The sequence below is a fragment of the Anas acuta genome, chromosome 18, assembly GCF_963932015.1.
Source record: "Anas acuta chromosome 18, bAnaAcu1.1, whole genome shotgun sequence".
Classification (NCBI taxonomy): Eukaryota; Metazoa; Chordata; class Aves; order Anseriformes; family Anatidae; genus Anas; species Anas acuta.
The window spans coordinates 5,447,642-5,475,405 of NC_088996.1; the positions used below are offsets into that span (position 1 = coordinate 5,447,642).

The following is a 27,764-nucleotide window of genomic DNA, read 5'->3' on the forward strand; positions in this document are numbered from 1 at the left end:
GAAAGGTCTGTATGTATGATGTTCTAGCTGCAAGAACTTCAATGCATTGCTGAATGAGACTACAGAAATCTTAAAAAAAGAAGTCAGTCTCAACAGGTGCTGCTCTGTATCAACCATTTATCAGCACTTAGAGAAAAGAGTAACATGAGAAAAAAATGTAATTGCAACGTGACTCAAGTTTCAAAAAGCCAAACTGAGATGGAGATTAAATGTGACATACCGTGCTTGCTGGAGTTCTGGTCAAGAGAAGAAGCAGCACTAGACAGATTATCCATTGAGTTGGGGTGTGTCCACTGAGGAAGGCGAGACTGGGACTGAGAAGTGTCCTTCACTGACAAACCACCAGTAATGTCCATGTTATTTACATTCATGTTCGGGTTCAGTCCAGCTAAGGGGAAACAGGTCATTACATATCCCTAATAAACTGGAGGATTAAAAAATAAGTCTCTGTTCAAAAATCCAACTAAAGGAATTATTAAACATTGATTGTTTAGACATTTATACATACATGCAGTAATTCACTATGCACGTTTTCCATCTGCTGTCAAAAACTAGCTGTTATGAGAACACTCCTAATACCCCTATGGATTCAGAAAATATTCGAACATTGCTAAAAAGGAAAACAAAACAAAAACAACAACGAAAAAAACACATGTAGGGATATATTTTAAAGCTGTCAGTATTTCTACTTGCAGTCTCTTTACTTGCCCCAGAAAAGGCCTTCTAGAAAAATGCACTGGAATGCTAAGTTTAAACCAGTAAAGAATTTACAACATTCCACTGTTAAGCCAAAGTATTCCTAATGTCTCACCAGCATACCCCTGTGATGTCTGCCATTTTATTTTGTTAACAACATTTTAAAAATCCCAAATGAAGCAATTAAAAGGTCACACAAAGAACTGCTAATCGTCAGGGCAGGCATGGACATATATATTTTGGAATAGATCAAACAAAACCACCCTGTTTTCATATAGTACATATAATATTTAGGGAATAATTTTAACATGCTTCCGTGACAAGGAGCTGGATCCTTTCTCATATATAATTCTGAATGTTAGCAGATCACAGGAAGCTAAGATATGATAAGAACCTCTTAGACTTAGGCCCTTAATTCACAAATACTTTTGCCTTCTGATACTCCCTGCTGTAACAGCTTCCCACAGCAGTCCGAATCACCTTCTTAATTGCTGAATGGTAGAGGAAGCTTTGCAATTCTATTGTACACAGCATTAAAGAGAGGCAGAGAGATTAAATTAATTCCCCTATGTCATAAAGTCTATGGCACACATTGAACAATCACAGAAAACAGTTCTGAAAGTTGTTCCGTTCACCTTGTCTCAAGGCTGAATTGATTTATTTTCACATCGATCATACTTGGCAGATCATGAAATGCCTGGTGAAGAAGTTTTCACAAACTTACCAGACCATTTATTCCAGTTCGCTACTTTTCTTACAGCAAATAAATGATTCTTAATGTTTAAGGACCTCTCTTATGCAACATAATTACCTCTTCCATTAGCCACATGCAAGACAACTTCTTTGAAGCTATCTTTTATATTTTTGAAGATTGCTGCACGCCTCTAAGTCTTCTGTCTCAAGTGACCAAAGAATTTCATTTTTTCCTCACCAGTCAAATTTTCAAAACATCTAGTCATCTATACAACACTCGTTTTTGCATTCCTTCAAAATCATCTGTATCTGTCTCAAAATACCAAAGTTCATGCCTTACTGATTAGAGTGGAAAGAAAATTAAGCGATTTCAAGACAATATTCCTCCTTATAAGGTGACATTTGTGTATTTTACAATATGATACAGTTATTTTGAATGTAGTTCATGAACAGCAACGTGCCTAGATAGTTAACTGAGCAGATCTTCTGCTCTGCAAAGCACAGGTGAGCAGAGAGCTCACTTTTATTACTACCAGATAGGCATGTAGTACCATGATTTTGTTTAGGCATTTCAACGTTACTTAATAAACATATCTTTTGTGTTTCTGTCTTTACTATACTGTAGAGCAAAGTACTTTGACACTTAAATAATGAAATACACTCCCTCTGCCTTTTGTGTACGGAACTGCTTTAATGAAGGACACATACCAAGAGGGTAAGGAGCAAAGGTGTTCGGTGAAGACTGTTGCTCTTTGGTCTGCAGGTCAGGAAGGCCGGGAGCCTGGGGATGGGGTGAAAAGCTATCCATGGCTGATTTGCCTGCAGAGGGGTGCAAAGATAGATGTGGAGGGGGAGGCTGCTGCTTCATAAGCAGGGCCTGGGCCAGCTGGCGCTGGTGCTGCTGGATCTGCTGCTGCATGTTATTGATTGTACGTGCAACCTGGCAACAAAAGAGAATGAATCAATAAATGATCAATTCAACACAAGGATGTAAGATTTTTTTTTGTGTTATTTCAGGGTAGAAAAAAGCATAAGATCTCCTCACAAATAAAAATTGACTGAATTAGGGGTTGAAGAGCTTTCCTCCAATAGCTGAATGCTGTGAAGTAGCTTTATTCCTCTAGTACTCTTTCCATTTCAATATTCAAACCACGCACTATTATTGTTCTAAGAACGCTTTAGCTGGTTTGGTATAATGTAGTACAATCTCTTTAAGCTATTGAAACCAAATTCTAATGGAGAAATTGAATTGGCAGTCAAACCTACTTGCTGCTCCTGTTGTCTCATGGGTCCGGAAACATTACGCTGAGCCTGTAACATCTGCTGCTGGATTTGTAAACGTTGGTACGCCTACAAGATGGAAATGAGAGGTCAGAGGTCCTAACATATACAAGAAGTCTAAAAAGCTTGCCTGAACTGATCTGGCACAATACAAAACACTGGAGTTTTCTGAAAACAGACAATGAAGCAGATACAACATTCTTGTTAAGAATGTATTATAAAATACATTTAAGTCCAGAATTGTGTGTGCTTTTGTATTTTTTGAACCAAAGAGGTCAATAAAAACATCGATGAGTAAGTTTGTCAGCAATGAATATTCATTAAAGATAGGAACCTGCTTTACTTCTGAGAAGTTTGTAAGAGGAAGCAAAAATTGAAATATAAGTTTATACTATTGTACAAATAAGTAAAGAACCAATAGTTACTTTGTTTTGCTCATTTTAAATTCTGACAACACACTGCATTTAATCAATTGTGATGCTCCACTCTGGAAAAATTCCACAATTTTAACATCACTAAATGGGCAAGGTATTATTTCTTCTAATCTCCTGAACTTAAAATCCAAAGGAGATTTGTATGGGTATTTTTCAATTAGCTTCGTACTGTCGAATTATTATGACATGAGATGAATACTGTGCTTCTCCAATGATTAGAAACAAACAATGGTATCAAATATTGTCACTAAGAGAAGAGTTAGGCTGGCATATTGACATAGTCAATTAAGATAGTTTATCATGCACAATGTAGTATTTATCACTAAGAAATACTAAAATAATGTTAGCACAGAATACTGCTTTTAACAATATTCATAAAACGTGACTAAATAATATAGATATGTGTGCATGCAAACATATCAAAAAATACACAACTTTTCAAAAGCAAGTAGTTCTTATCCCATGGTGTGATTAATATTCATTCCATGAATTACAGGATGTTCACCATATACTTTGTTATTTAGGAGGCAATCAAATAAAGTTCTTCAGGTAACTCAGGTGACCAGCACTGCCAGATTTCTCTCTTGCTATTGTTTGACTCAAATTTCCTAGTTGCTCAATGAGTTGCATATAATACGCAGAATAGTGCTGTTTGATAATATACAATAGCATGAAGACAACTGACTTTTTAGTTCCACTGATACACTGTAAAGAATAATTATTCCCACAAATTACTATTTATAAAGCCTGAGGCAAAAACATGATTTTGTTTCTTTGAAAAGAAACTCTACTAAAGAAATCACCATTTGATTGCTTTAAAGATCCGTCGTGTCCATTTAAAGATTTAATTCATTGCTCTCTTATTGTCAATTCTGATCTACAGCTTACTTGCCATGTTCTTCAACTTACCAGCTGCAGCTGATAGAGCTGGTTCAACATCGTCATATGCTGAGGATTAATTGGCGAGGTTAATAGTGCAGGGTTGAGACCAATGTTTTTTGCTGCAAACTGCAAAAGCTGTGCTTGAACCTAAGGAATAGCAGTGTATTAAACCTCGTACATTCACTTTTAGCACTGGCAACTGCATAAGCCATAAATAAGAGCCATAAGACAGTAGCTGAATAATACTACTATTACCTGAACTGCAGTATAAATGATAAAAAAATTAACAATAGTAAAATACAATTTTAATAGCAATACTTACACATCCAATTACAGAAGAAAAAAAAAAGAAAAAAACACAAATCCTAAGCACACACTCCTTAGATCTCTAGAAACATTGTTTTTTTGCAAAAAGGAGCGAGAGAATCTGCACACACAGATAACAAACTACACATGTGAGAACATCTCACCCATGTAATGTGCTTACTGACTAGTAAATCAAAAGACACAGTAAAGCAACAGCAGCTGCAAAGCCTCAGGACAATCACAAAATGAGAATGCAGAGGAAAAAACACACGGGAGAGTTCCAGGGGAAGGACAAATACAAGACTGGAAGTTTCATCTCACCTGAGGGGATAGAAACTGAGGCACTTGAGCACGAAGACTAGGCTGGGATGAATTAAGAGGTTGCACTGGCGGTTGCTGCGGCTGTTGCATGGTCCTGGCTTGTGCTGCTCCGCTATTGCCAAACATACCCAGATTGCCACTCGGTATCTACAACAGGACAAGAAGGACATTGGCCTTGAAACACATCGCTCAATGTATAACCTGAAAGTTCCTTATCTGTGCAGTCTTTATCCTCAATGATTACGACAGGCGTGGATAAAGAAACCAGAACGTGCAGACTGTTCTGCGGGTTGCTTTGTTGACAAACAGGCTCAGCATCAGGCACAGCAGAGATCACCACATACCCAGTAACATCCTGCACCTGCCCAAACTTTGTACAGACATCTGAACAAACGGTAGCCGAAGCTGAAGATCTCTTTTATTAGGATGTGTAACCCTAAAGGGTCACAAGATGAACAATGAGAAGTAGTCACCAAAAAGTGTTTGTGTATGTGCAGGAAAGAATAGGAAAATGAAGTCCTTAAACTCACTGCATCCTATTTATTGAATTATCTAGGCAGTTTTTATACGTATTCATTTTATGAAGCCACTGATAATGGACGTGCTATTAGAGCAGCCTGTGCTCCTGATTGTGTAACGGGCTGTAAGTGCCGGACAAGTATTGCCTTTAGAGAACTAACTTCAAAGAATATATGTAATAAAAGACACCACCGAATGATATACAGAATTTTACAGTGTTGTGTGGTTGTGTTTGTTTTTTTCCTGATCTTTACTAGCACTTCAATTTATATAGCAAAAATAACCTTTTCATAATCAGCAGTAGTTTATGACCTCTCAGTCTCGACCTGTTTATGAGCCTTCCCCCTCCCTTTCTTTCCCTTTCAGCATGTTCTATCCAGGGGCCAAAACAACCCTCCTGCCACAGTGCTTTATTTGACCAGAGGTGCTGGAAGCACAGTTCCTTTCTTACCACCTGTCAAAGCTATGAGCTGTCTTGACACTTATGACAAGAATAAAAAAAAGCCATCACTTCTCACCCATCTCATCACTGAATAATTACACCAGCCAGGAAAGATGAATTAGAGCAATGCCTCTGTCTTAAGGTCTGAGACAATTAAAAATGCCTCAAAAAAGAAACCTCACATCAATCAAGGCAGAGCTATTCCAGGACTTGGAGGTATAAATCCATAATGCTACAGTCTCTTCTCAATGGACGCGTGTAATTAGCAGGCTGATTACAACTGAGCAGTTGCTTTATGTCCTATAATGCAAGACGTTTACACAGCAGGTAGTTTCTTCACTGGTATTTCACGTGAACAAAGATTTTGTGCACATTTCCAGTTTAAACCCCCGTTTCCCAGGGGGAAGAGACGAGCTAGCTGTGACTCTGTGCGCACTCAAATTCAACCTGTGACCTCCCCGAACAGCCTTACCTGTCGAGAAGAATTCAAGTTTTGCATGCCCAGCCCTGAGGCAATCCCGCCCAGGGTCTGATTAGGGAGTGCACTGTTTGAAAGGGGGAGCTTCAGGCTTGGTGAAGGCAAAAATGGTGAAGTAGTGGGCTCTTCCACTAGGCCGCCATCCTGATTGGAGAAAGAAAGGGTGAGCTGTGTGCAGTGCCCAGGAGTGGGCAGCGCACAAAACAGTTTCCCAAGGAAATATAAAAGGGCATGGATGAGTGGAAAAAAAAAATCAAAATGTTAAAAAATAATAATAATAAAAAAAAGAGGTATGAATGATGGGGAATGAAAAGTATGGAGTGAAGGAAGAAGAGAAAGAGAAACAGGATTAAGGTACTGTTTTCCTTTACTGTGTTGCACTTCATCCACAAATGCACAACCACCCTCATCTACCTCCCAGCAGGACAGGGGGGGCTCTAGCCACCTGTCCAACCTAACCACCACTTCTGCTAACCCAAAAAGGCTAGAAAAGCTAATTTGACACCAGTCTGTATTTGGTTCTACATCACAGCTCTGCTTTAAAACAAACACGTTTGCATTAATCCCCTTTCCTAACTGAGACACATGAGCCTCTTTTAATATTCACATAGCAGTGACTTATTAATATCCACTCTGAAACATTACTCTCCAACACGCCCGCAGAACACAAAAATACTTAAAAACAATAATGATAATGTTGCCTCTGTAGCCTTCCTAGGGAAGTGATTAAGACACTGCCTGAACATCCCTCAGGAGGAGGCAGATTTTAGCAAGACGTAAGGAGCCCCCCTCTCACCACGGGGCTGTAAGAAACCGTGGTTGAACATGGATATGATGAACAGAAGGCAGCCCCTGTGGGGGGCAAACAGCGAGTCAGAAAAGAAAATAAATCATATAATCCCCAATCAAACAGGTAGGTATCTAGCTAGTGTTACAGTGGGGTACTCAATTCTATCTCAAACTGTGCTTTGATGTCTGGGAAGCCTGCGGCAGGCATGATCAAATAACACTGTGTACAAAGTACAACTCCAAAAACAGGCAGAGGGGGGAAAAAAAAAGCCTTTAATTTGCAACGTACTGGATTGGTATTTTTCAGGCAATATTTTCACTGCAAAGAAAGGCTTTTGTATAGGTGAGGAGCTAGGTTATTTCAACCATTAAATGCAATCCCCCTGAAGATTGTGGGATGCCAATAAACCTCCTTTGTTAAAAAAGCAGCCCAGTCCTCTACCCAGATCTCCAAACAAATGACCTAATGTGGCAGGCACGCTCCGTAAATTTTACGTTCTAAGTTAATCCTGAAAAATGCATTTTCAACAGCTCTCCTTTGATGCAAAGAAAAAGTTTCTTTACCATCAGGCGAAGTGACACTTGACATGCTATCTGACTATCCTGAGGGGGACACTGACATTTTCTAATGATATCCCCAAGGCCTTTCAGCTCAAGATATTTTACATTCTACTGGACATCAGTCACACTCTACAAACAACTGCAGCTTGCATGACAGTAACAGGTTCAAGGATTTCTCCTTAGATCACAGACATATGTTTACAATTCTACCCTTCCCCCTTTAAAGCAAAAATAATTTCAAGCTCCGTGCGTGCTCTCTTTCAGGTGCCATTGTTTCCTTTGTGAACAACTATTGACCGAGAGAGACCAGTGCAATCCCTTCCTGTCCCCAAACTTTACTCAAATATTGTCCCACTGGTATTATTTTTCTCATTGTAGGATTATAGCAGGGCTGAGGATGGTGGAGGAGAAGCCACGCTAGAGATCTGGGCATCTGATTTCCAGACCAGACGTGCTCTGCAAGGCCACCTTCATCACAAGCGTGTTCTTTGGCTGAACTACAGCACGTGTCTTTTGTAGCAAGTTTATCACACATTGTTCGCATTGACTTGGTTCTGATTTTCTGAATTTGAACTTATCAGAAGAGGCCAACTGTGCTCCACAAATGTACCCTGCAAAGGGAACTGAAAGCAATTCATTTCACATAAACTGTTCAGCCGGTCAACATAAAGCAGTCATCAGTCATTCTCAATCCAGACTAGGTGACACCTTTACTGCTGACAGCAGTTTGTAATCTGATGTTTTTCAGGCTCTTTCTGCAGTTATTGTTACTCGAAAAATAATCTTTTCTAACCTGACTTTTCCTGTCCATTCCTCTTCAGTGATTTCCTCACAAATTTATGTTACATTTCTCACCGAGGCTCATCAACTAACCCCCCTCCCCGCATCTGACTCGCCAGAATCCTGCTCAACCCAGCCCTGTATGGCAGCTCTTTGAAGGGACTTGACACAAGTGGAAAATCCTAGCAGCAGCACTATTTCCTTCTATATTTCCTGAACACAAAGCACCGTACTGATGCTCAACAAAATCTTCTAGGACTTCAGAATGTCTCTCACAAGAGTCTCATGTGCTAAATAAGACATAAAGATCTTCCAGCCCTGTGAGGTACAGACGACTTAGCAGAGGATTCCTGGGCACTTGGGCAGTCACCTGCCCACAACAACTGCCACTTCATGAATCAAGACAGCCCAACAGACAGATGCCAGACTGTGGAATTTGCCAAAGGTCTTTATACAAAGTCAGTTGCAAAAGTGCTTAGTAAAAAAGACATGTGAATATCTTCTTAAAACAGAAAAAAATGAAACAAAAACAAACCACCTTTTCCAAAGAAGGAAGCAAAAGAAAGAAAATCTCACCTTACAATAAGCTCTTTTCAAACCTACTGTGAGACAGATACAGGCAGAATAAATTTGCAGTAAAAGTAATACTTGAAGTGCTTATCATTGGGGTTTTTTATTTTGAAAACGAGAATTTGAAAGAGGTTTCAAAGCTTGAAAGCACAGAATAGAAACAATTATTGGATCATAGGAAACAGGAATGGAGAAATTAAGAAAAAAATCGAACTTGAAAATCCACAATCAACATCTAATTGCAAGCCTCAAGAGGTGTTTCTGCATGATGATAAAATATCTCATTCATTATCCCCAAGAGAAAAAACTATGACATTCATGAGAGACAAGTGGAACCAGAATGCAAAAGAAGAGGTTGGAAAAAATTCCAACAAATACTGTCTTTGAATTAGAAACAAGGAAATAGCATAGCCAAATAGAATATTTGTGGAAAAACATGAGTGCAGCCAACAAGCATCAGGCCTTGTAGACCTGGATTTGTCAACAGTAGAGAAAAAGAGCTGATTGGCAACCAAGACGGTAGTCAAAAAGGGCTTAATTTGTTAGCGGAGAATTTCCTACATTCTCAAGAATTTGGGAGAAAGTTTGCAAGCAGCATCAGAGCAAAGAAGACAGTACTCTATGCTGGTGATAAGGGAGAAAGCATAAAAAAGTGAAGGTAAAGAAGGGGGGAAAGTGAGCCTGCCACAGAGAAGGAACAGAAGTCCTGTAGAAGGCAAGCTTGAACTAATGCTAAGGCTGGCTGATGATACTTCTCTTCAGTGAGTTCACCTGACTTTTGTTGATATTCATCTGATAATCTTCATATTGCAAGGAACAAAGTATATGACAAAATAAAACAGTGTTGTAATTCAGATTATGGGATGCACTGACATCAATTTGCTAAATCTTTTCTTTTGCAAAAAACATCTACAGCACCAAAACAAATGTGGGAAATGACAACAGGGAATAGACTGTGAGCCCTGAAGAAAGCTCTTTTTTTTTTTTATCTTTTCCTTTACCGGCTAGAACAAGTAGCATTATGGCAGGATATGGCAGATCAGAAATAAGGAGCACAGCTGTACTCTGTTACAGTTTTGGCACCCATATCAATTGCTCAATACATCTTCCAAGCTGGCACTGAAGATTCTACTGATGCTTCAGCAGCCTTGGTCATGAAGCCGTATGAAGGCAAGCAAACCAACAACACTGGTGCAATGTAGCAGCATAAAGACCATAAAACTGCACATTTACTGGAGAGAAGTACCCTGGTGCTGTACGCAGCATACACACTTTGGCATTGGTTTCAAAAAACTGATGTTCTTTCTCTGCTCTGTTTTTGTATCTTTGATAAATACCTTGCCTTTTCTCAATGGTCCCGAGTACAGTGCTTGCATCTGAATTGTGATAAAATATTAGAAGGCATCTGTGTGGTTCAAGGTTTTCAACTAAGGGGTGGTCAGCACAGATCAGCAAAACAACACGTTTTTCTTCTGAGCACAGAACGCTCAATAGGTGTACGAGAATACACACCAAATGTGAGTCCTAGTACTCAGGAGTGGTACCCAAGGCCAACCCCTACACTTTTAGAAAAGATTCTTTGAAACACACTGGGGTTATTTATCTTTCTGGATGCTTCCAGGAAAATCTTACTTGTTTTTCTTACAAATTTGATGGCTCCAGAAGACATCAGGTAACATCTTCTAGCAAACCTGTAAGTACAGCACACTCACCACCAAGTATGAGATAACATGGTTGAGATCATATATCATGGTGCTGTTAGGCTGGATATTTATTTTCTCAAAGCCATTGGATTTTCCCCTTTCTCCATTTATGGTGCTACAGGGCAAGATAACATCCTGAAAAATAATACAATTAACAAAGCACTGAATGCCAAAGATTGACTCAGTGCAACACAAAATAAAGAATGTGTGTGGCAAGTGTTAAGAGAATCAGCCTATGAAGAGGTAGTAATGAGCACACTAACCCAGCTTACAATTTTGTTTAGAAGAACCTTGCATAACTTATTGAAGACTCAGCAACACCAAGCAAAAGGATAATGGCCTAGTAAGAGAATAGGTAAAGTCAGGAACATTGGCTGAATTGCTTTGTTAGGCCATGGCAGAGAGTTCATTCACCAACCATGGAAAAGGATGGATGACCTGATCAGAAACTGATGCAGCTCCACATTCATGCTCTGAAATATCACCCCATAGGGTTCTGGAGAAAAGGAGTTGCTCCAGTAGCATAAGATGCAAATATGAAAAGAGTAACTTTGGGAGAAAAAAAATAAAAATCTATTCTTAGTGTAGAAACTCTATTTGTTTAATTCACTTAGCAAGTTGCTCAACACTCTTGATAGCTAACAAATATAGTTTGGGATTATTTCCTTTGTTATACTAAACTCACTGTGACAGATTATGCCTAGACTGACAGATTTTACTTGCTGTATGAATACTAATGATTTTAGTACTCCCTTCTCAAGTTGTGTTTAACATATGTTTCCATAATTATGTGTTATGCCTCACATAATGCACCTCTCTCTTTCACAATCTGCTCAAGATATTGTTATCCTAGAAAAGAAAAGGCTAACTGGCATGAATACACTAATTTTGTGACCTTCATCAGGAGAGGGATCTTTCAATTAACATACTCATTAAGGTTTGCCATAAGCAAACAGTTTGGCTACAGTTCAGAATGAATTTTACGTGGTAGAAAGAGGAAAAGAAGAAAGAAGAGTCAGGTTAAGCCTGACATGTCTGGGTTAGGGATCAATGCCATAATGGACACTGTATCATTCCAAGGAGAAGGGAGCCCACAAACAACAAATGTTTTTCCCTCAAAAGCAAAAGAGCATTTTTCTAACATACCATCTTTAGAAGAAACTGCCATGACACTGTGACAGTATTTGAACTACCACGAAGAATAGTGGTATGTAAAGACCTTGTAAAGAAAATTTTATACAGATGCTTGTTTTTCCTTATTATGTAAGATACATTTGTGTTTAGTCAAATTAATTTACAGTTTGCACTGTACCAGAACAGGAACTCAAACTGTTTAGGCTATGATGACAGCAGAAACAGCACTAGTTGTCATTAAGAGGTCAGCATTTATCAGATGTCCCAGCACAGTGCCATGCTAATTTTCTCACCACAACACTTAGGAACCTGTCACAGCTCAAACTGTAACTTTCATAGTACTAAACATAAGACTACAGAAAAACACAGGGTGGGCAACTGGAAAATAAAGATTTTAATACAATATGTGTTATCAAGACTAGATATCACTACTGTCTCACATCCTGTAAACAGCTTATGTAAAATGAATTGGTTTCAGCACAGTTTGTGAAAGGTACTGATTTCTGCATCCAGAAAAGAAAAAGAACACCACCACCTTTAGGAACATTTCAGATAACTCAAGAAATAAAGAATGGCACTGCTGAAAGCTCTTTCCTTAGTAACAATTTTAGATGGGGAGGATTCTGAGGTGTTTTGTGGTTTATTTGTAGGACTTTGTGTCAGGTTGTAAATCCCATTTCCTACTGAAGATCTGGCTGCACTTTTCCCTACATCCTGTTCTTCAGGCACTTTGTTGAATCTTGGACACCACTAACTCCTGCAGCCTTCTCCTCGGTCACTGCACGGTGATGGAAAATTTGTAATACGTGACCACAGAAGAGGAAGCTCATCTGAGAAGCTATTTATGACTGCGCGCGTCTGCTCTTTGACTTAAAAATACCTCAGCTCCTCATTCCTGTGTACATACTGAACTTTCACTGAAATCTTTACGGAGCTCAAAATCAAAACAAAAATTAGAAGCTTAGTTCTCGAAGATTTTGGGCTTAATTGTACTTGATCATTAATCTGAGCAAGGGTCACTAACTGGCTCCCAGGACTTATGGAGTGAAAGGCTTTCCCTGCTCCATTTCTTTGCTTTTTGCATTTCTAATTCTGTTGCACTAGTAATATCTTAGTAGGTTTTATTTTTAAGTGTAACTCTTGGGATAACAATTATTTGTTTCTCTGTGGAAATCAAATCATTGGTTCTTTCCACAAGGACTCAATTCACGCAAAATTGAAAGAGAGAAGAAAAAGAATATAGAAATATGTAATTACATATCACATCTCTCTCTAGAGCTTTATAAACAGACTGTGGTAATCATCAGTATTACTACAGTGTATGGTTTTAACCTGCAAACCACATTCACATTTCTGAACTTACCTTGTCAAGGAAGGTGGGGCGGTCCATGGAAGACTCTTTGGAGATTGGTGGTGGGCGGCAGCCAAGGGGTTTGGTGACCATTCCATTATAGTCGGTCACTCCCATTCCACGCTTGTCCATTTCCACCTTCTTTTCCAGCAGAGCACCTTCATAGAAAGGGGAAATGGATTGAATAAGGTGACACAAAGAGAGTGAATTTGCCAACAGAAGTTCACAAAAGTGTGTCTTGCTTACAAAAGCAAAAACATCTTTAGAAAAGTAATGTTATCCATTTGAACTGGATAAGAGCAAACTCTCAGAATCATGAGCTTTTGTTTTGTTGCTTTCGAGGAAAAAAATTATTTACACAGACACTTACTCATGGCCTGATCGAGATTCATATTGTTGCTCTTCAAGGCCTCTTCCGCTGGCTCTCTCTGTCAAAAACAGGGATTATGTTAAGAGAAAAAGTAATCATGCTTCTATAATTTCAATGAAAACTGAGAAAACAGATACATCTCAAAGTACTGGATTCAGTATTTACTCAGTGGCACACACAACGCCTGCACACTATTTTTTTTCTTTGGCTTTTACCAATTCCAACGGCAATTTAGCTTCAGTTTGTCAAATAAGTACCATTTCTACAAGGTCAAGCCACATTCTTCAGCTATTTAAATTTCTTCCTGTTTTCTAGTGGTAACTTAAATATTATTATTACGTGTCTCTCTTGAAAAAATAAAAAACAGCAATACTTTAATGTCATCAATTTAATAAGGAGTGAAGAACAGAAGTGGAATTACTGCTGAAGTTCAAATAACACCTGTTATAAAACTCTGAACTTCTCAAGTTCTATAAATGTCACCAAGCAATCTCGGAGAGCACTCTTATGATACAGCTTATGATAGATTTCTGAAATTGGAGTAAATTTCTAATTCTAGGTAACAGAACTTCTGAAGAACACTGAGTATCTTTTTGTAGTTACAGTCTCAGACAGTGAAAGACAGGACAAGTAAAAGCTACAAAGGCTAAGCCACAGGTACACTGAACTATAACCACTACTCACAGGGAAGCCCATGTCTGTGAGCTGTTTTATCAGGCGGTTCATGATCCAGGCCTCATCTTGCTTGCTAGATGTCTTCATGCCCTTCGTAAACAAGCGAGAGATTCCATTAATGGTCTGCTTCCTATATCCATACTGGTCAGATGTACATCAAATGTGATCAGTATTCCACATTAATATAAATGTTATTAAATGATATATTAATACATTTATTTATAAAGTATTCAGGGAACTACAAACAACGTAACTATGAGTCTCTTACTCTACATATCATTCAAACTTTATCTCAGCTGAATAGATGTTCAGTGTACTGTTTATGATGTGATTTGCTGACCACTGAAATAAAGCCACCTTTCATTTTAAGTATTTGATTTTAATCTTTCGCAGAAAACCACAATGAAATACAAAAATCTGAAATACCACAACACTATATATTTGATTGAATCACTGGCCTGTGTTGGCTAATGGAATAACACACTGATTGACTGTATATGTTCCAAATTCCTTTTAAACTGTAGGCTGGCCTTGTCCTGAAATAATGACTGTGCAATGCAAAACTTCCTAACATAATTGTGTATGTTCTTGGTTAAGCATGAAGTCACTACAAAATTGCTTCTTTCTCACACCAGTACATACCTTAAAAATTATCAGTTTGTTTCTCCAAATAGGAAATAGATATCTTTGCTGGATCACTTCATCACAAACTACCATTTGCTTTTCTACCACCACAGAAAGTGTCTGAAGACCCACTCAACACTTCTTTCTGTTAATGTGCTATCACTTCTTCAGAATCCATGAATGCTTATAAAACTTACAAAAAACTAAGACAACAAGAACAAGACCTCCTGAAGCATCAGACACACTGGAAGTCAAGTATCTTTCCCTTGCCCCTGTAGACAAGGTAAGCTATACTCAAACCACTGAAGTACCACGCTCTTTCTGTGTTCTGGTGTCAGAGGTCTAATGCCAGGTGTAATGCACGAGAAAACGTGTGACAACTGATTCTAGAAATGTTGCACTGTAATTCCACTCGTTCCTAGAGATTATTTTTATTTTTGTCTTACCTTTTGAAGTCCTTTCTTTGGGGCATTCCCCCAGGAGTTACAGGAGGAGCTGCTCTCTTGTGAAGCAGTATTATTCCACATATCTCCTTCTTCATCTTCCCACTGACTAGTACTGAGATTCACTTCATCCCCACCACTGCCCCAGCCTTCTTGCATAGATTTTGAAGCTGGAGGGAAAGAGGGAGAAGAAAATCAGATTTAATTTTATGCAAATCTTACAGAAATATCCTTTTATACCATATCCTGTATGCCAGCATTTAAGTATTTTCAAGAGATATATAGAGAGGTTCATCAAATAGCATAATTGGCATTAAATGATAAGAACTCTTCCTTTGAAGCTAGCAAAAAAAGAAAAGTGCTCTAAATACTGCTGTAATAGAAAAAGTCTAGCAATGGCAAGTCTTACTTTTTCCTGAACAAGTAAGATCTGTGATCATTCCAGTCTCCTAGGAACGGGGAACCAAAAGTATGACCACACACTTGTAATGTGCAATTTTGCTTTCAATGAATCTCACCATTTTGGCTACCACATTCTTCCAGTGAACAAAACCAAATTACAAGGTTACTAACGGTCAGAAATTCATTCACATCTCAGAAGAATGGGATCTGAAAGGAGCAAGCAGGCTGCAAGGAACACTTTACATTAAATGATGAGGTTGCGTCAGCTCAATCTGTTTTTTTCTGTTTACTCTGTTTAAAGCAAAGATTATTCATTCTGAGACCTATCAGTCCTCTTTTTAGGTTTTCTGGGACCTCTGACTGTATCTGCTATTTAGTAGGAATAAAATTAGAAGATTATCACAGCCAAAGCAGAAGTTTTGGCTTTCATAACACCTTTATATTTACGGGACCAATGCATCAAATTCATTATTTTAAATGAATTTGGAACGTCAGAAATTTTGAGAGCTAATGGGAGTTTTGAAAATTTAGAAAGTTCCTGATTTAGCTGCACAGAAAAATCAGGAGCAGTCCTGTTTAAAGACACAAGCAGAAGCAAACACGATTTGCCCTTTTTCCCCAGCTCCTTCAGTGACGTCCGTGCACGTACCTGGTTTGCACAGTGCTGGGGCAGCAGCTGGAGCATTTGTTCTTCCGTATGTCCCTGCCGACTCGGCAGGATTATCTCCCCACCCTGTACCACTGCTGGGGGGCTTCCCCCACGCTGAAGTGCCATTATCAACTGCAGCAGAAGGGGATGACGGCTCTCCCCAAGAAGCTTCGGTCTTTGTGTGGACGTTAGGCATTTCTCCCCAGCCTGCTGAAGCGAGGGGAAGGAGGGAAGAAGAGCGATGAGAGGAAAGGCTTCTTTTGTCAATAATTTCAAAGACAGACATTTTATTAAAAGTCTTTATCTGGAAAGAGCATGAACCAGTAAGCAGGCACAGTGACTCTAATTAAGCATATTTTAAAAAGCCTTTGATTTAGACTCAAAAGTCTTTTTCTTAATTTAATAGTAATGTCAAGTTGTCAAGATGGAAAGAATATTTCTGAGCACAGCCGGGGCAGCCAGGTGAGGCCCAGATGCAGCCCACACCAAGCAGCTGCTTCCCGCGGCTCTTCTCGGAGCAGACCAAGCAGGGCTCGGGGAACACAGCAGGGGAAGCACTCACAAGACCAAGACCCAGATTTGAGTTGGGCCTTGCTCAATGTAGCATTTTAAGTTGTTTTAACTACTGTCAAATTATCCAATCTCTTTTCTCATGCCCTGTGCACAAGATGATACACCACTTTCAGTGCAGATTACGTGTGTTAACATTCCTTAAAGCTTTTATTACAGCTTGTGTTTGATTGTGTTCACTCCCTGCCCCTTCGTCACTGAAGCTTTAGGTTATAACCAATACGGTTTTAATGGGAGAACTTACAAAAATGCAATTAGAACCCACAGTCAAATCATGAGGAATGGCACGTAGAAGTCACTGTTTTCCTGCAGAGTATTACTTCAGCTCATCGAAAGATGTAAGCTACTCTACAGGAACAGCCTTAGTCTGGCTTGAACGTAATGCACTTAAATCCGCATCACACCCATTTTAGCACTACAGTTAAATGTGCCAGGAGCTGCCACATAGCTTCAGAGTCCCAAAGAGCAACACAGACCAACACAACAAAAGCGTAACTTGAATTTTAAATGCCCATTACCTCTTACAAAAAGTCTTTTTTTTCCTGAAGTTTTTTTCTTTTTCTTTTTTCCTGTTGTACATAAGAATTCAGAAGTTTTGTTGAATATCAGCACTTGAGAAAAGCGTTTTCAGTTCTTTCTCCCCAAAACAATATCTAACGTACAGAAGAGCAGCTTCTGACTCTCACAGAGGACTATTTGCTTCATCGAATTTTCCAGAAGGTCAGATTTGGATCACAGATGGATTTCAAGGTACTTTTTGAAAACATGCGAGAGTGCCAGATACATAGCAGGCAAGAAAACAAAGCTTTTACATCTATCCAATATAAACCTATTTTTCTACAATTACTACAAAAAACACATCATATTACATGACAACACAGATCTCAAAGTATTGCAGAATTCAGTATTATGCTGTCTGCTTAAAATGTCCACTATCACTAGGCTGCCAATTCAAGAAAGCTGCCTTCTCTTCATTGGAGATGAGTATTATTAAGTATTATTAAGTATTTTATTCCAGTAAACGATGGCCCTGCCAAATCTGTAACTTCTGGCTCACAAAATGGAAACAGATCTGCTTAAGAAGGAAAACTGGTTTTACTGCTACTCAAAAAAAGAGTATCATTACTTTTTTTTTTCTTTTTTTTTTTTTAAACAGATTTCATAACTTAAGGGCTAGATGCCTACTTTGCTGCAGCATTATTCTTTTTTTTTGCTCCCCAGTGCTATCTGTAAAAATACTCCAGAAAGCTTCAAAGAGAAGAAACTTAAGGTTTTCTATACCAGCTAATAACTAAAGAAGGTATACAATGGCAAGGAAGTCACCACAGAAGAGCTTAAGAGTACCCTGAAATAGATTAAACTGTCTAAGCAATAATGTTTCATTAAGCAACAGGTTGAGCAGGCTTGCTACAAGTCTTTGCACAATTTACCAATTTCAACAGAATTTCTGTTACTAGAAACTGCAGGCAAAATATACCTCCAAAAACAATTTGAATAGTGACTAGCAGTGGAAAAAAAAAAATCCTTTCAAATCGTGGACTCATACCTGTTGACCACTGCAGTGTTACTGTATTGCATTATTTATTTTAGGCTCCACTTCTTAAAGCAACTAAAGTTCTCTCATCTAATGATAAAAGCGTACATGACATAAACCATACCCAAACAAAGCCTACATGCTCAGGAACACGTAGCTTAATAAAGCTCCTTTGCTACCAGCGAGATTCATCGTGTTTTAAAACATATTCCTGACCAAACCCCAAATTCACTCTTTTATTAAGCAGGTTTTCATTTAAAGCAGAAATGCTGTGTTCTGTTCTAAGCTGTATTAGCCCAGCTGAAACTTCTGGTTCATTTTAAAATGTGTACAAAAGATAAGCACACAAACGTGTGTGCATGTGTGAACCACTACTTAACCTGAATACTTCCCTTGGTGTTTCACCTAACACACTTGTTCAAGCTTACTGCTTGCATCTTTACGTCAAATTAATTTAAGGAATTTTTTATCTGATTTTTTGCCTTAGCACTCAGGAGGCAACCTTGTAACTGCATGGATTCAATCATGTTGACATCTGAAAATGAGTAACCGCAGGCACATGAACCAAAACCCAAAATATTTCTGGAGCACCAACTGGAGCACAACATGCAGAGGCTGCAGAACTCTAATATTCCCCTGAGTCCCTACAAAACATACTGGTAATATTTTAAGCAATTCAATTCAAGAAGTCAACCTTAAAACAAAATTTATAAATGGAAAAGGCAAAGCATACTAGGTTTTAAACTAAAAAATGCAAAAGAACTGGTCCTTCTGATGCTCTTTACCAGAAATTCAACAACATTGATTAAAGAGATCACAGACGTGCAACGTCCAAGTTATTTTGAGTTAAGTGCTTTAAGTGCGCTGAGCAGTAAATAAGATGGGATTACAAATAATGAGGGAACTAGCCTTTACTAAAAGATAATACTTGCAGGTACACATAAACAAGCTAAATGTATTAAACAAAAGTTTTCAAATTTGTCTTAATACATCATATTAAGTGAAGGAAATCAGTAAATAAAACCTGAATGGTGCTAGAGAACTAGGTTGTGCACAACAAAAATTAGCCTCTACATAAATGCCTGAGTAGCTACCATTTATGGAGCTGTTTTTCCCTCCAAGGTAGGTACTCACTTTGTTATTATCTTTATGCTACCTTTTTATGTCTCTATATGGCTTTATTTTAAAAGCTTTAAAAGGTTGATATGTTTTGAAATGGATGATGCAAAATTCTACAGCTAAGAGGAAATAATATATTTATATAATATAATAATTCATATTTATTATCATCCAGAAGCCTACCTTCTTTTAAATGAGGTTTTTCCTTGATTTTTACAACAACCTAGTGTGCCTCATATTCGAAACAGACATGGGTGGAATATTAGTTCAAAGAATCTGCAGTCCAAGCAGCTTGCCTCCAGGAGCACGATGCTTTCCAACGCTCCACATTACCCAACACGAGCAGATTGCAAATGGCATCGGAGTGGGCTGAACGAACACAGAAAGCTACTTTCAAGCTCCTTTACACAGCTGTTTGGAAGGAAAACACCTTCGTGATGGTCTCAAATCTGAGCCAGTCTTCAAATTTTCAAAAATTCTCACAATTTTCTTTATGAAAATAAGATGCATGTAAGGCTTTCTTAAGAAAAAGCCTCATGCTTTAAAAAAAAAAAAAAAAATCCACCACCAACAAAAACCACAAGAAAAAAAGCAACAAACAGATCTGCATGAATGTTGTTTTGCAGCAGGATAAGCTCTGCTAACAGCTACCTTGGCAAGAAAGCGAGGCTTTAATACGGAACTTTTAAAACTGTTAGAACTGCAAGAAACAAAGAGATCGCAGTGAGTAATAAATATGGCCACATTGGCAGAGTTTTGTTTTATAGAAATAAAAACATAATTAACATTGGGCCTCTGCCAACAGGAAATCCTCAAGGGAAAGTGAAATGTTAACTAAGTTATGGCAGGATGCAGTTGTTTTCCCTCAAAATAACCCTATAGCCATTTGGATGACAGAATTTGTTTTTCTTGAGGTTGTTTGGTCCGTGATAAATACCAGTGTACGACTACAATAAAGGCAAACCAAAATATCAGAACCTTATGCAGATGAAAAAGGAAGATAACAGACAGAAAAATGAAACTGTTTACTAAATAGTCACTCATTAGTCTGCTTATAAAAGAAAATAAATTTTCTCTAGCAGTGTATTCATTCATACATGTACGTGTGTAAGGAAAGGTTACAGATGTTTTTAACAGTCACCTGTAACCCTCAACCTTTCACGTCCTACTTTCCTAACAGGTATTGCAGTTCAGGCAGTGGAGCTCAATGCTTTCTTGCATTACTCAGCATTAGGGAAGCTCTTATTTGGCTGTCAGCAACGAGATCATCTCTGCGTGAGAGCAGAGGACAGGTTTCTCAGGATCACCTAGCTGTCCCCCAGTACTTAATTGTTGGACGGCTGAGTGCACACCACAGGATTTTAGGTTTTCACATGAGCAGCCTAAAGGAGCTCAAAGCTGATCTGGTTTCATGTCCACTGTGATGAAAGTGCAAAGTAAAAAAAAAATGCATCCTTTCTATTTTCTGTTTTGTGTAAATCACATGTTAAGAGTGGCACTGAAGTTGCTACTGACACAATGGCACAAGATTATAAAAGAAATGGAGAAAATAATTTATACTTTGTTCGGATTTTAAAGGTGGAGCTGCTTGCTCTCTAGGAACCACAAAGACCTTAATTTTTGACATACAATCTTCAGAGGGAAGACCGTATTTCCTTCTGCTGGCTTCGTTTCGCGGATGGAAGACCATCTGTTGGAACCCTGCCAGTCTCCACCTATCTGGTACCTCTCCTCGATCTAACAGGAACGCATCAAGCCCACTTCTTAGCATTTGGAGGAAAGAGCTGTTGGTGTTTGGGATCCAAAAATCTCCTTTTGTTCACTCATCCCCATTTGCAGAACTTTTTGTCACTTCTGCTTGTCTTTCTAAATAACTCATCAGTGGCTTGGGAGGAAGCTCCCCAAACCAGAAAGGAGTATGTTCTTCACATTATCCACCCCTTTTTTGTGTGTTTTTATTTACAATAGAAACTCCTCAGAGCATTACGCATTTCATCAAGTGTGTACCAACATCTGCTTCCCATCAGTAGCTTTTAAGTTCTGCACTCAAAGAATTCTGAGAACTTCTGAGGATGGGCGACAACGTGAATAACAAGACTGTGACTTGGCCCCCATTTCTAAACTAACATAGTATAAATGCACAATTCTAAAGGCACTGCTGCTGCTTGGAGAACCATTAACTAGAGCTGTGCAGTGAAATTAAAACCCACTTTGCTTTTGGTACGTGTGACTGTGCCATCTTACAGCTATCCAACAGGCTTCTGCAGCAATACAGGAAGAGAATTCAGCGTTCCTAATTCCCTGAATAACAGTAAATGATAAAAATGATTGGCAAAGCATGTCAAGAGCCTCGTAGATGATGAAATGCCAATGTTAACTACTAAGTTCAAGTGCTGGAAGATTTTATATGAGCACTTATCTGTGCCCTATGGCATGGCCTTTAATTATACAATCAGGTTTTACACAGAAATACTGTGCACGGAAAAGAATTGCTATTGGATAAAATTTGGCTTTGTTTTACAGAAGTCTCCTGGCTTCAAGACTCTAGTTTCCCCTACGGCAGAGGCTGGAAATGCATATTCCCTGTCCCATGGGACAGGAAATTGAGGTATGAAAAAATTAGGTTAAATGGTGCGACAACAGACTGTAAGACCATGTCTGCTCATGATGTAGGAAAGCCATTCATTACTTGCTTTTGTGTGTGTGTGGTGGTTTGTTTTTTTTTTTTTTAATGTCATAGATAATTCTATGATTTGCAGGTGTTGTAGGTCTGTGTAATTTCAACACACATCAATAGGATAATGCTCAAAAGCTGCTACGTGCTATATGCAGCGTTAAAAATACGTCTTCTCACTTTAGGAAGCAAATAGGGTCATTTTAAATTGCACTCTTTTTTGCTTTCTGTGTGGGAAATAAGCACAAGAGTAGCTCCTCTCAGGCACAGCCAGAAGTAAAGCTGGTCATGGCACAAAAAGGCACAGAGGGCAGTACCTAGCTTCTGCTCATTTGCAGATTCGATGATGGACCTTCAAAACATTTCCACGTGGGGCTCTTATATCCATGCACACACACACCACCATATGTAAGCAAAAATATGCAAAGGACAACTTATGCCTTTGATAACTTTTAAGAATATCTGAACTGTATTTTGAATTGTCCTCACTTAAATTTATCCTCTTTCTTGCATACGATCTTCAGTACATTCTGCAAGTTGTTTTGGTTTAATACCTTAGGATATTTGTAATGGAAATGTTTGCAAGATGCACAGTACTGTCATTTTAACCTAGCCGTGTGCTATCTCGAGTGGATCACTTCAAATAAATAAGCTGTTCTCTGACTGCATAAACATATTACTTCAAAGAAACCCTTCCTTTGCTACCATCTAGTCTCCAGAGGTAACCCCTGAAGATTAACACCAGTTTTGAAATTCCATTTTCACAATCTGAAGGACTCAGAACAGAGAATTTTCCTCTGCAAGGTGTTAATTATTTGAATAGCATTAATGACACATCACTGTACACGAACAGTTTTAAAAACATATGTAATTATCCAAAAGTCAGCTTACTGGGGGAAAAAAGAAAACAAACAAAAACACTAAAAAAAAGACACCTCTACTAAAATTCAGAAATTTGCATTGTCGGTTTCATGGGTGAAGGTTTAAATACGGATGATGTAAATTGAAAACAAGCAAATTATAAAATAACTACGTTAGACTGTCTGTGTACAAATCTCTTTAAAGATTTCTCTATCTGGAGCACACTTTATTTTATAAAAATAGATACCCTCAACTATTAAAATATTCGACCAGAGAAAGGAATGCAAGACTATTTTTATACAGACATTACAGTAAGTTTGAATTATTTCAAAACATCAAAGACAAAAACGATGGAAATAAGAGAAGTGGAACAAATCCCACTTGGAGAAAAGCACAGTTAAAAAGTCAATATTTAGCCACGACCAAGACGAAACAAAAACTTGGACACAAAATCAAATGAAGAATTTTTAAGAGCACTGCAAGATTAGGTTTCTTTTGAGAAGTCTGTGGTCGTGACATAGAGCAGGGCTTCTAGTGACATTTATTTAAATACCTCCCTCCTAAACATTTTTTTTCTCTTCCCCCCACCAGTTTTCATTCCTTGCTGCTTGTCTACAAGTACCTTGGTTTTGATTAGAAAAATTCTTATACTCTTCGGATGCTCAAAAACCTTGTCTTTGGAACAGAGCTAAAGGTAGACTAATTCTTCCCAGCCACCCTGAATGTTAACATCTTTAACCAATCCAGCTTTATGAGAACATCATAAAAATCCAGGATACTCTCCGTGCTTGAGACCTGAAGTACGGAAGAGAACTGTTTCTTCATAAAAGACAACAAACAGAAGACAGAGAAACAGCATCAGCCTGGATTCATACAACTGTTAAAAAACATCTGCTGCCAAGAGATATGGTTGGTAGAAAAGAAACAGATGCTTAGTGTCTAAACAAGAACAAAGACTGACTAATAGTAACAGAAGACAAGAGAAGAGAGGTTAGCAAAAAGACACGGAGCTCTCAAATGGCTGAATTAAAAGAAGGTGCTAACTAACCATGGAACACCTGACAAAATAAATATGGATCAACAAGCTCGGGTTGCAGAGCTTTATTGACCAGATATTGTTTAAAGCTTTTCTTACACTCATTGTGCAGCCAGCCAAATTCCTTCCTGGTCCTACTTTTAAAACATTTTCTATTGCAAAAAGGTACAGTCAACTGGTTTCACTTAGATACGCAGTTTTCCAGCTTTGCTCATTGGGACCTGCTGCAAGCACATTTCAGTTATTCTCACATACACCAGTGCAGCACTGGCAAAAAGATCATTAAAGGCAACAGAAATTTAGAGAAACAGAAAATCCCTTGCCTGTATCATGTCTATATAAAGAATTAAAAATAGGGTATTTGAACTTAAGGTAACAGCGTTGTTAACTGTTAACACTGCCTCAGAGTAAATGAATGCATTTATGCTATGACACAAATACAGGGTTTCTCTCTCTACTGCACAATTACACAGTGATCAGGCTAGACAGCATTCAGCAATAATGGAACTGGTATAACGTAGCTTATAAAACTATTTTCATACCTGGACCAAGCAGCGGGGACCGGTTCGGCTGGGCACTTGACTGGTGCGATGGCTGAGGTTCAACCATGTTTGTGTTGATAATGGTGCTAGTGGTGGTGGTATTGGTTGTGGTACTGCTCTGAATTATAGGATTATTTCTATCCCACATGTTTACAGTCTTGTTGTTGTTGTAATTTGGGTCGCCCCAAGCTGAGGTACCATCATCGATTTCCATCTTGCGGCGAATGGACGGTGGAGATGGCTCTTCCCAGCCAGTTGCCTCACAGTTCTCTTTTTGTTTGGCTGGCACCGGCCCACCAACCCACCCCGACCCCGTCTGTTTTACAGAAGCAGCTCCTCCCCAGTTACTCACATTGTTGTCCTGGGGTTTGTTAGCCCAATTTTGTTGGGGGCCTGGCTTTAACGATTCCCCCCAACTTGTACCTGTATTTGCCTTGCTGTTTGTGCCATTTCCCCACCCACTGGTCCCAGACCTCGTGGAATCATTCCAACCAGACCCTGACCTATTGTCAGAGTCCCATCCAGATCCATTCTTCTTCCCATCACCCAAGTGTCCAGGAACAGATGACGAATCTGTCCAATCTCCACCTCCTGAAGTCCAGCTTGGATTTGATTTCTGTCCATCTCCCCAGTTTTGAGTTTTGGGTTTCTGAGGTTCACCCCAGGTAGGTGATTTGTCCTCCTGATTTGCGGTCCCACTCCAAGCGTGGCCGCTTTTGGCAGCAGCAGCATTATTAACAGTAGTAGAGCTTGCTGACTCTCCCCATCCCCCTGGGCCATTTGGTGCTTTGTTGTTACTGTCTCCCCAACCTGTGTTTGTTGGAACAGCTGCAGGTGGAGAGTTGACCCACCCAGATACTGAAGAGGTATTTGTACTGTTCATGATGGACCCATCGTTCTTCCCCCCTGAGTTTGAAGATTGAGTAGCTGCACAACCCCAGGCCTCCGTTCCATTGTCATTCTTTCGTTCAGACCTTGGGGACTCTTCAAATTCCCAGGCAGTGTTTTGCTTTACAGGGGTCTGTCCCCACCCTGTATTGGACAGGACCCTGGGGTCAAGGTCATTTCTTGGCAACTGAACTTGCCCTTGGTCTATCATCCCTTTATCTCTCCTCCTGCCTTCTCCAGCCCCCTCCCTCCCAGTACTGCCTTCATTTTGACTTCCACCGCTATCGTTACTTCCTTCGCTAGCTGTGGTGCCAGATGCTGCAGCTTTGGCCCAAGAGTTCATTTGTTCATTGCCCTGCTGCATGGCAGGATTCGGACTGGTAACACTTGAGCCATCCCACCCCGTTGATCCTTTCCCGTTGATGTCACTATTGGAATGCTGGTTTGGGGGCTTGCCCCATTCACCGTTTACACCATTACTGGCGTTACGGTTGGGGTGGCCCCAAGCTCCAGAATGCATGCTACCAACACCGCTGTTGCCACCGCCCCTGCCCCACGCTAGTACCCCAGGGCCAGAAGGAGGCCCCGAATCCCACGCACTCGCTCCGTTTCCTTCCTTTTGCACAGCACTGCTGGATCCATTTTGTTTAGCACTTAATGCTGAGTTCACAGTGTCTCCATTCCCCTGACTGAACCCAGAATTGCTGTTTCCTGTGGCAGGATTACTGGGGGACATCCCCCATACTGAACTGCCCATTCCTTCACCACTGCCCCCACTGACTTGAGAAACTGATGTTCCATTAGCACCAGGAAGGCCTTGCAGGTGGGGCGGGATGATGGCCCCCATACCAACAGCCATCCCCCAGTTCGGCAGTCCATTTGTCTGCATTGCATTGATAGGGTTTGGTGAAGAGTTCATGGGGTTAGTGTTATTTGGTCCATCAGTGTTAAGGTTCTGAGGTTGTACGCTGAAAGACACATTCTGAGAAGTGGACGTTTGTGGTTCTGTGCTCTCTTGCGGCAGCAAGTTTCCCCAAGCACCTAAGGTGCCTGTTGGGTTCCCATTCTGGTTGCCCATGTTCTGACCTATGGCACTGACTGGACTGCAAATACTGGAAGGGTTGCCTGCTCCCACAGTTCCTTCATGTCCGAGTACAGGCCAGGCAGCTGGATTGGCATTAGGGTTAAGGTTAAGATTAATGCCAGCATTTGAGTTGGAAGCACCCCAGCAGTTTTGACTTCTACCGTCTCCAATCATGTTGTCCATCTTTCCATCCCCACCGCTGGCAGAGCAGTGAGCTAGGCCAGAGCCGGAGCCTGCAGCCACCCCCCACACCCTGGCCGAGTTTCCGTTACCGTTTGCTCCACCAGCTCCAAGGGCACTCTGGTTAGAAGTGCTTTGGACGAGTGCTCCGTTGGCGCCATTATTGCCATTAGTTTTCTTTGTATGTCCAGTGAAGTTGCCTTGGGCACTCCCTGTAGCCATGCTACTGTTCTCTGAGCCACAGTTGGAGGCAGAGTCAGTGTCTGTAGTACATTCTGAGGCAGATTCAGTCTCAGCTCCTGTGATGGAAGGCCACGCTTCCTTGTCAGTCCTGTCTATTATCACTTTATCCCAGCTGCAGTTGCCTTCACTCCTGAAAGTGGGCTGCTGTCCCCAGTGGGAATTTTCATAATGGTCTCCCAATCCACTGTGACTGAGATCTGAAAGGATCCGATAAGGTTGAAAATGAGTCCACTGTTCAAGTACTACAAAAACACACTCTTAAATACTGTTTTACATCGCTAGCTGTAATGATGAGCTCTGCACTGAAGTCTAAATCATGCTAAAATTTGGAGCACAGTTTCTAATATAATACAGTAACTTTTTCCACTACAAACTACCATGCTCATATTTAGTGTTTTTTTTGTTGTTGTTGTTGTTTTTTTTAATCTGACAAGATTCTCAATTAAAATAATTGAATAATTCAATTTTAGAACAGAGCAGTAAAAATATTTTTAATTTCTTGGTATACTAGTTAAAATAATAGACAATAAATACGGATAGCAAATACACTAAACCTACATGAAAAATCTAAAAAGTGAATTTGGAAAAAACATAGAAGATCTGTAAGACTCATTATTTTACTGTTTTCATTCTTCAGAGAAACAAAGAACATCCAATAAAAATAAATGTCTGTCTACCATTAGACATTATATGCACACACCCGTCCTTCCCCCCCCCCAACACAATTAATTTAGGTTTTCAACCCTTCCTGTAAATAAAGGAACAAAAACTGACAGCCATCTTCACCATACAGCATCAATTATAAATTTAAACACCATTACTACAACTTACATTATAGCAGAGAACATAGGCATTTCTTAATAACAGCTTTGTTAAGAAACTTCGCTCTTAAAGGATTTACAAGGGGTTTAAACATGCTTTTTAACTTGC

General features: G+C 39.5%; 1 protein-coding gene across 12 annotated transcripts in view; it reads right to left on the minus strand.

The window, feature by feature from the left end:
• Positions 1 to 27,764, minus strand: part of TNRC6C (trinucleotide repeat containing adaptor 6C) — a 289,499-nt gene that overhangs the window by 12,026 nt on the left and 249,709 nt on the right. For 6 of the 12 annotated variants that reach the window (XM_068654960.1, XM_068654963.1, XM_068654956.1 and 3 more), the window contains 13 exons: positions 24,440 to 27,031; positions 17,192 to 17,242; positions 16,104 to 16,313; positions 15,056 to 15,222; positions 13,995 to 14,075; positions 13,311 to 13,368; positions 12,953 to 13,098; positions 6,047 to 6,220; positions 4,614 to 4,760; positions 4,014 to 4,133; positions 2,656 to 2,739; positions 2,098 to 2,329; positions 221 to 388 (listed from right to left, as the gene is read on the minus strand). In XM_068654960.1, coding sequence (XP_068511061.1) covers positions 221 to 388; positions 2,098 to 2,329; positions 2,656 to 2,739; positions 4,014 to 4,133; positions 4,614 to 4,760; positions 6,047 to 6,220; positions 12,953 to 13,098; positions 13,311 to 13,368; positions 13,995 to 14,075; positions 15,056 to 15,222; positions 16,104 to 16,313; positions 17,192 to 17,242; positions 24,440 to 27,031 — 4,230 coding nt within the window. The remainder of the gene's footprint in view (positions 1 to 220; positions 389 to 2,097; positions 2,330 to 2,655; positions 2,740 to 4,013; positions 4,134 to 4,613; positions 4,761 to 6,046; positions 6,221 to 12,952; positions 13,099 to 13,310; positions 13,369 to 13,994; positions 14,076 to 15,055; positions 15,223 to 16,103; positions 16,314 to 17,191; positions 17,243 to 24,439; positions 27,032 to 27,764) is intronic. The other 6 variants (XM_068654959.1, XM_068654964.1, XM_068654957.1 and 3 more) reach the window with 5 other exon arrangements.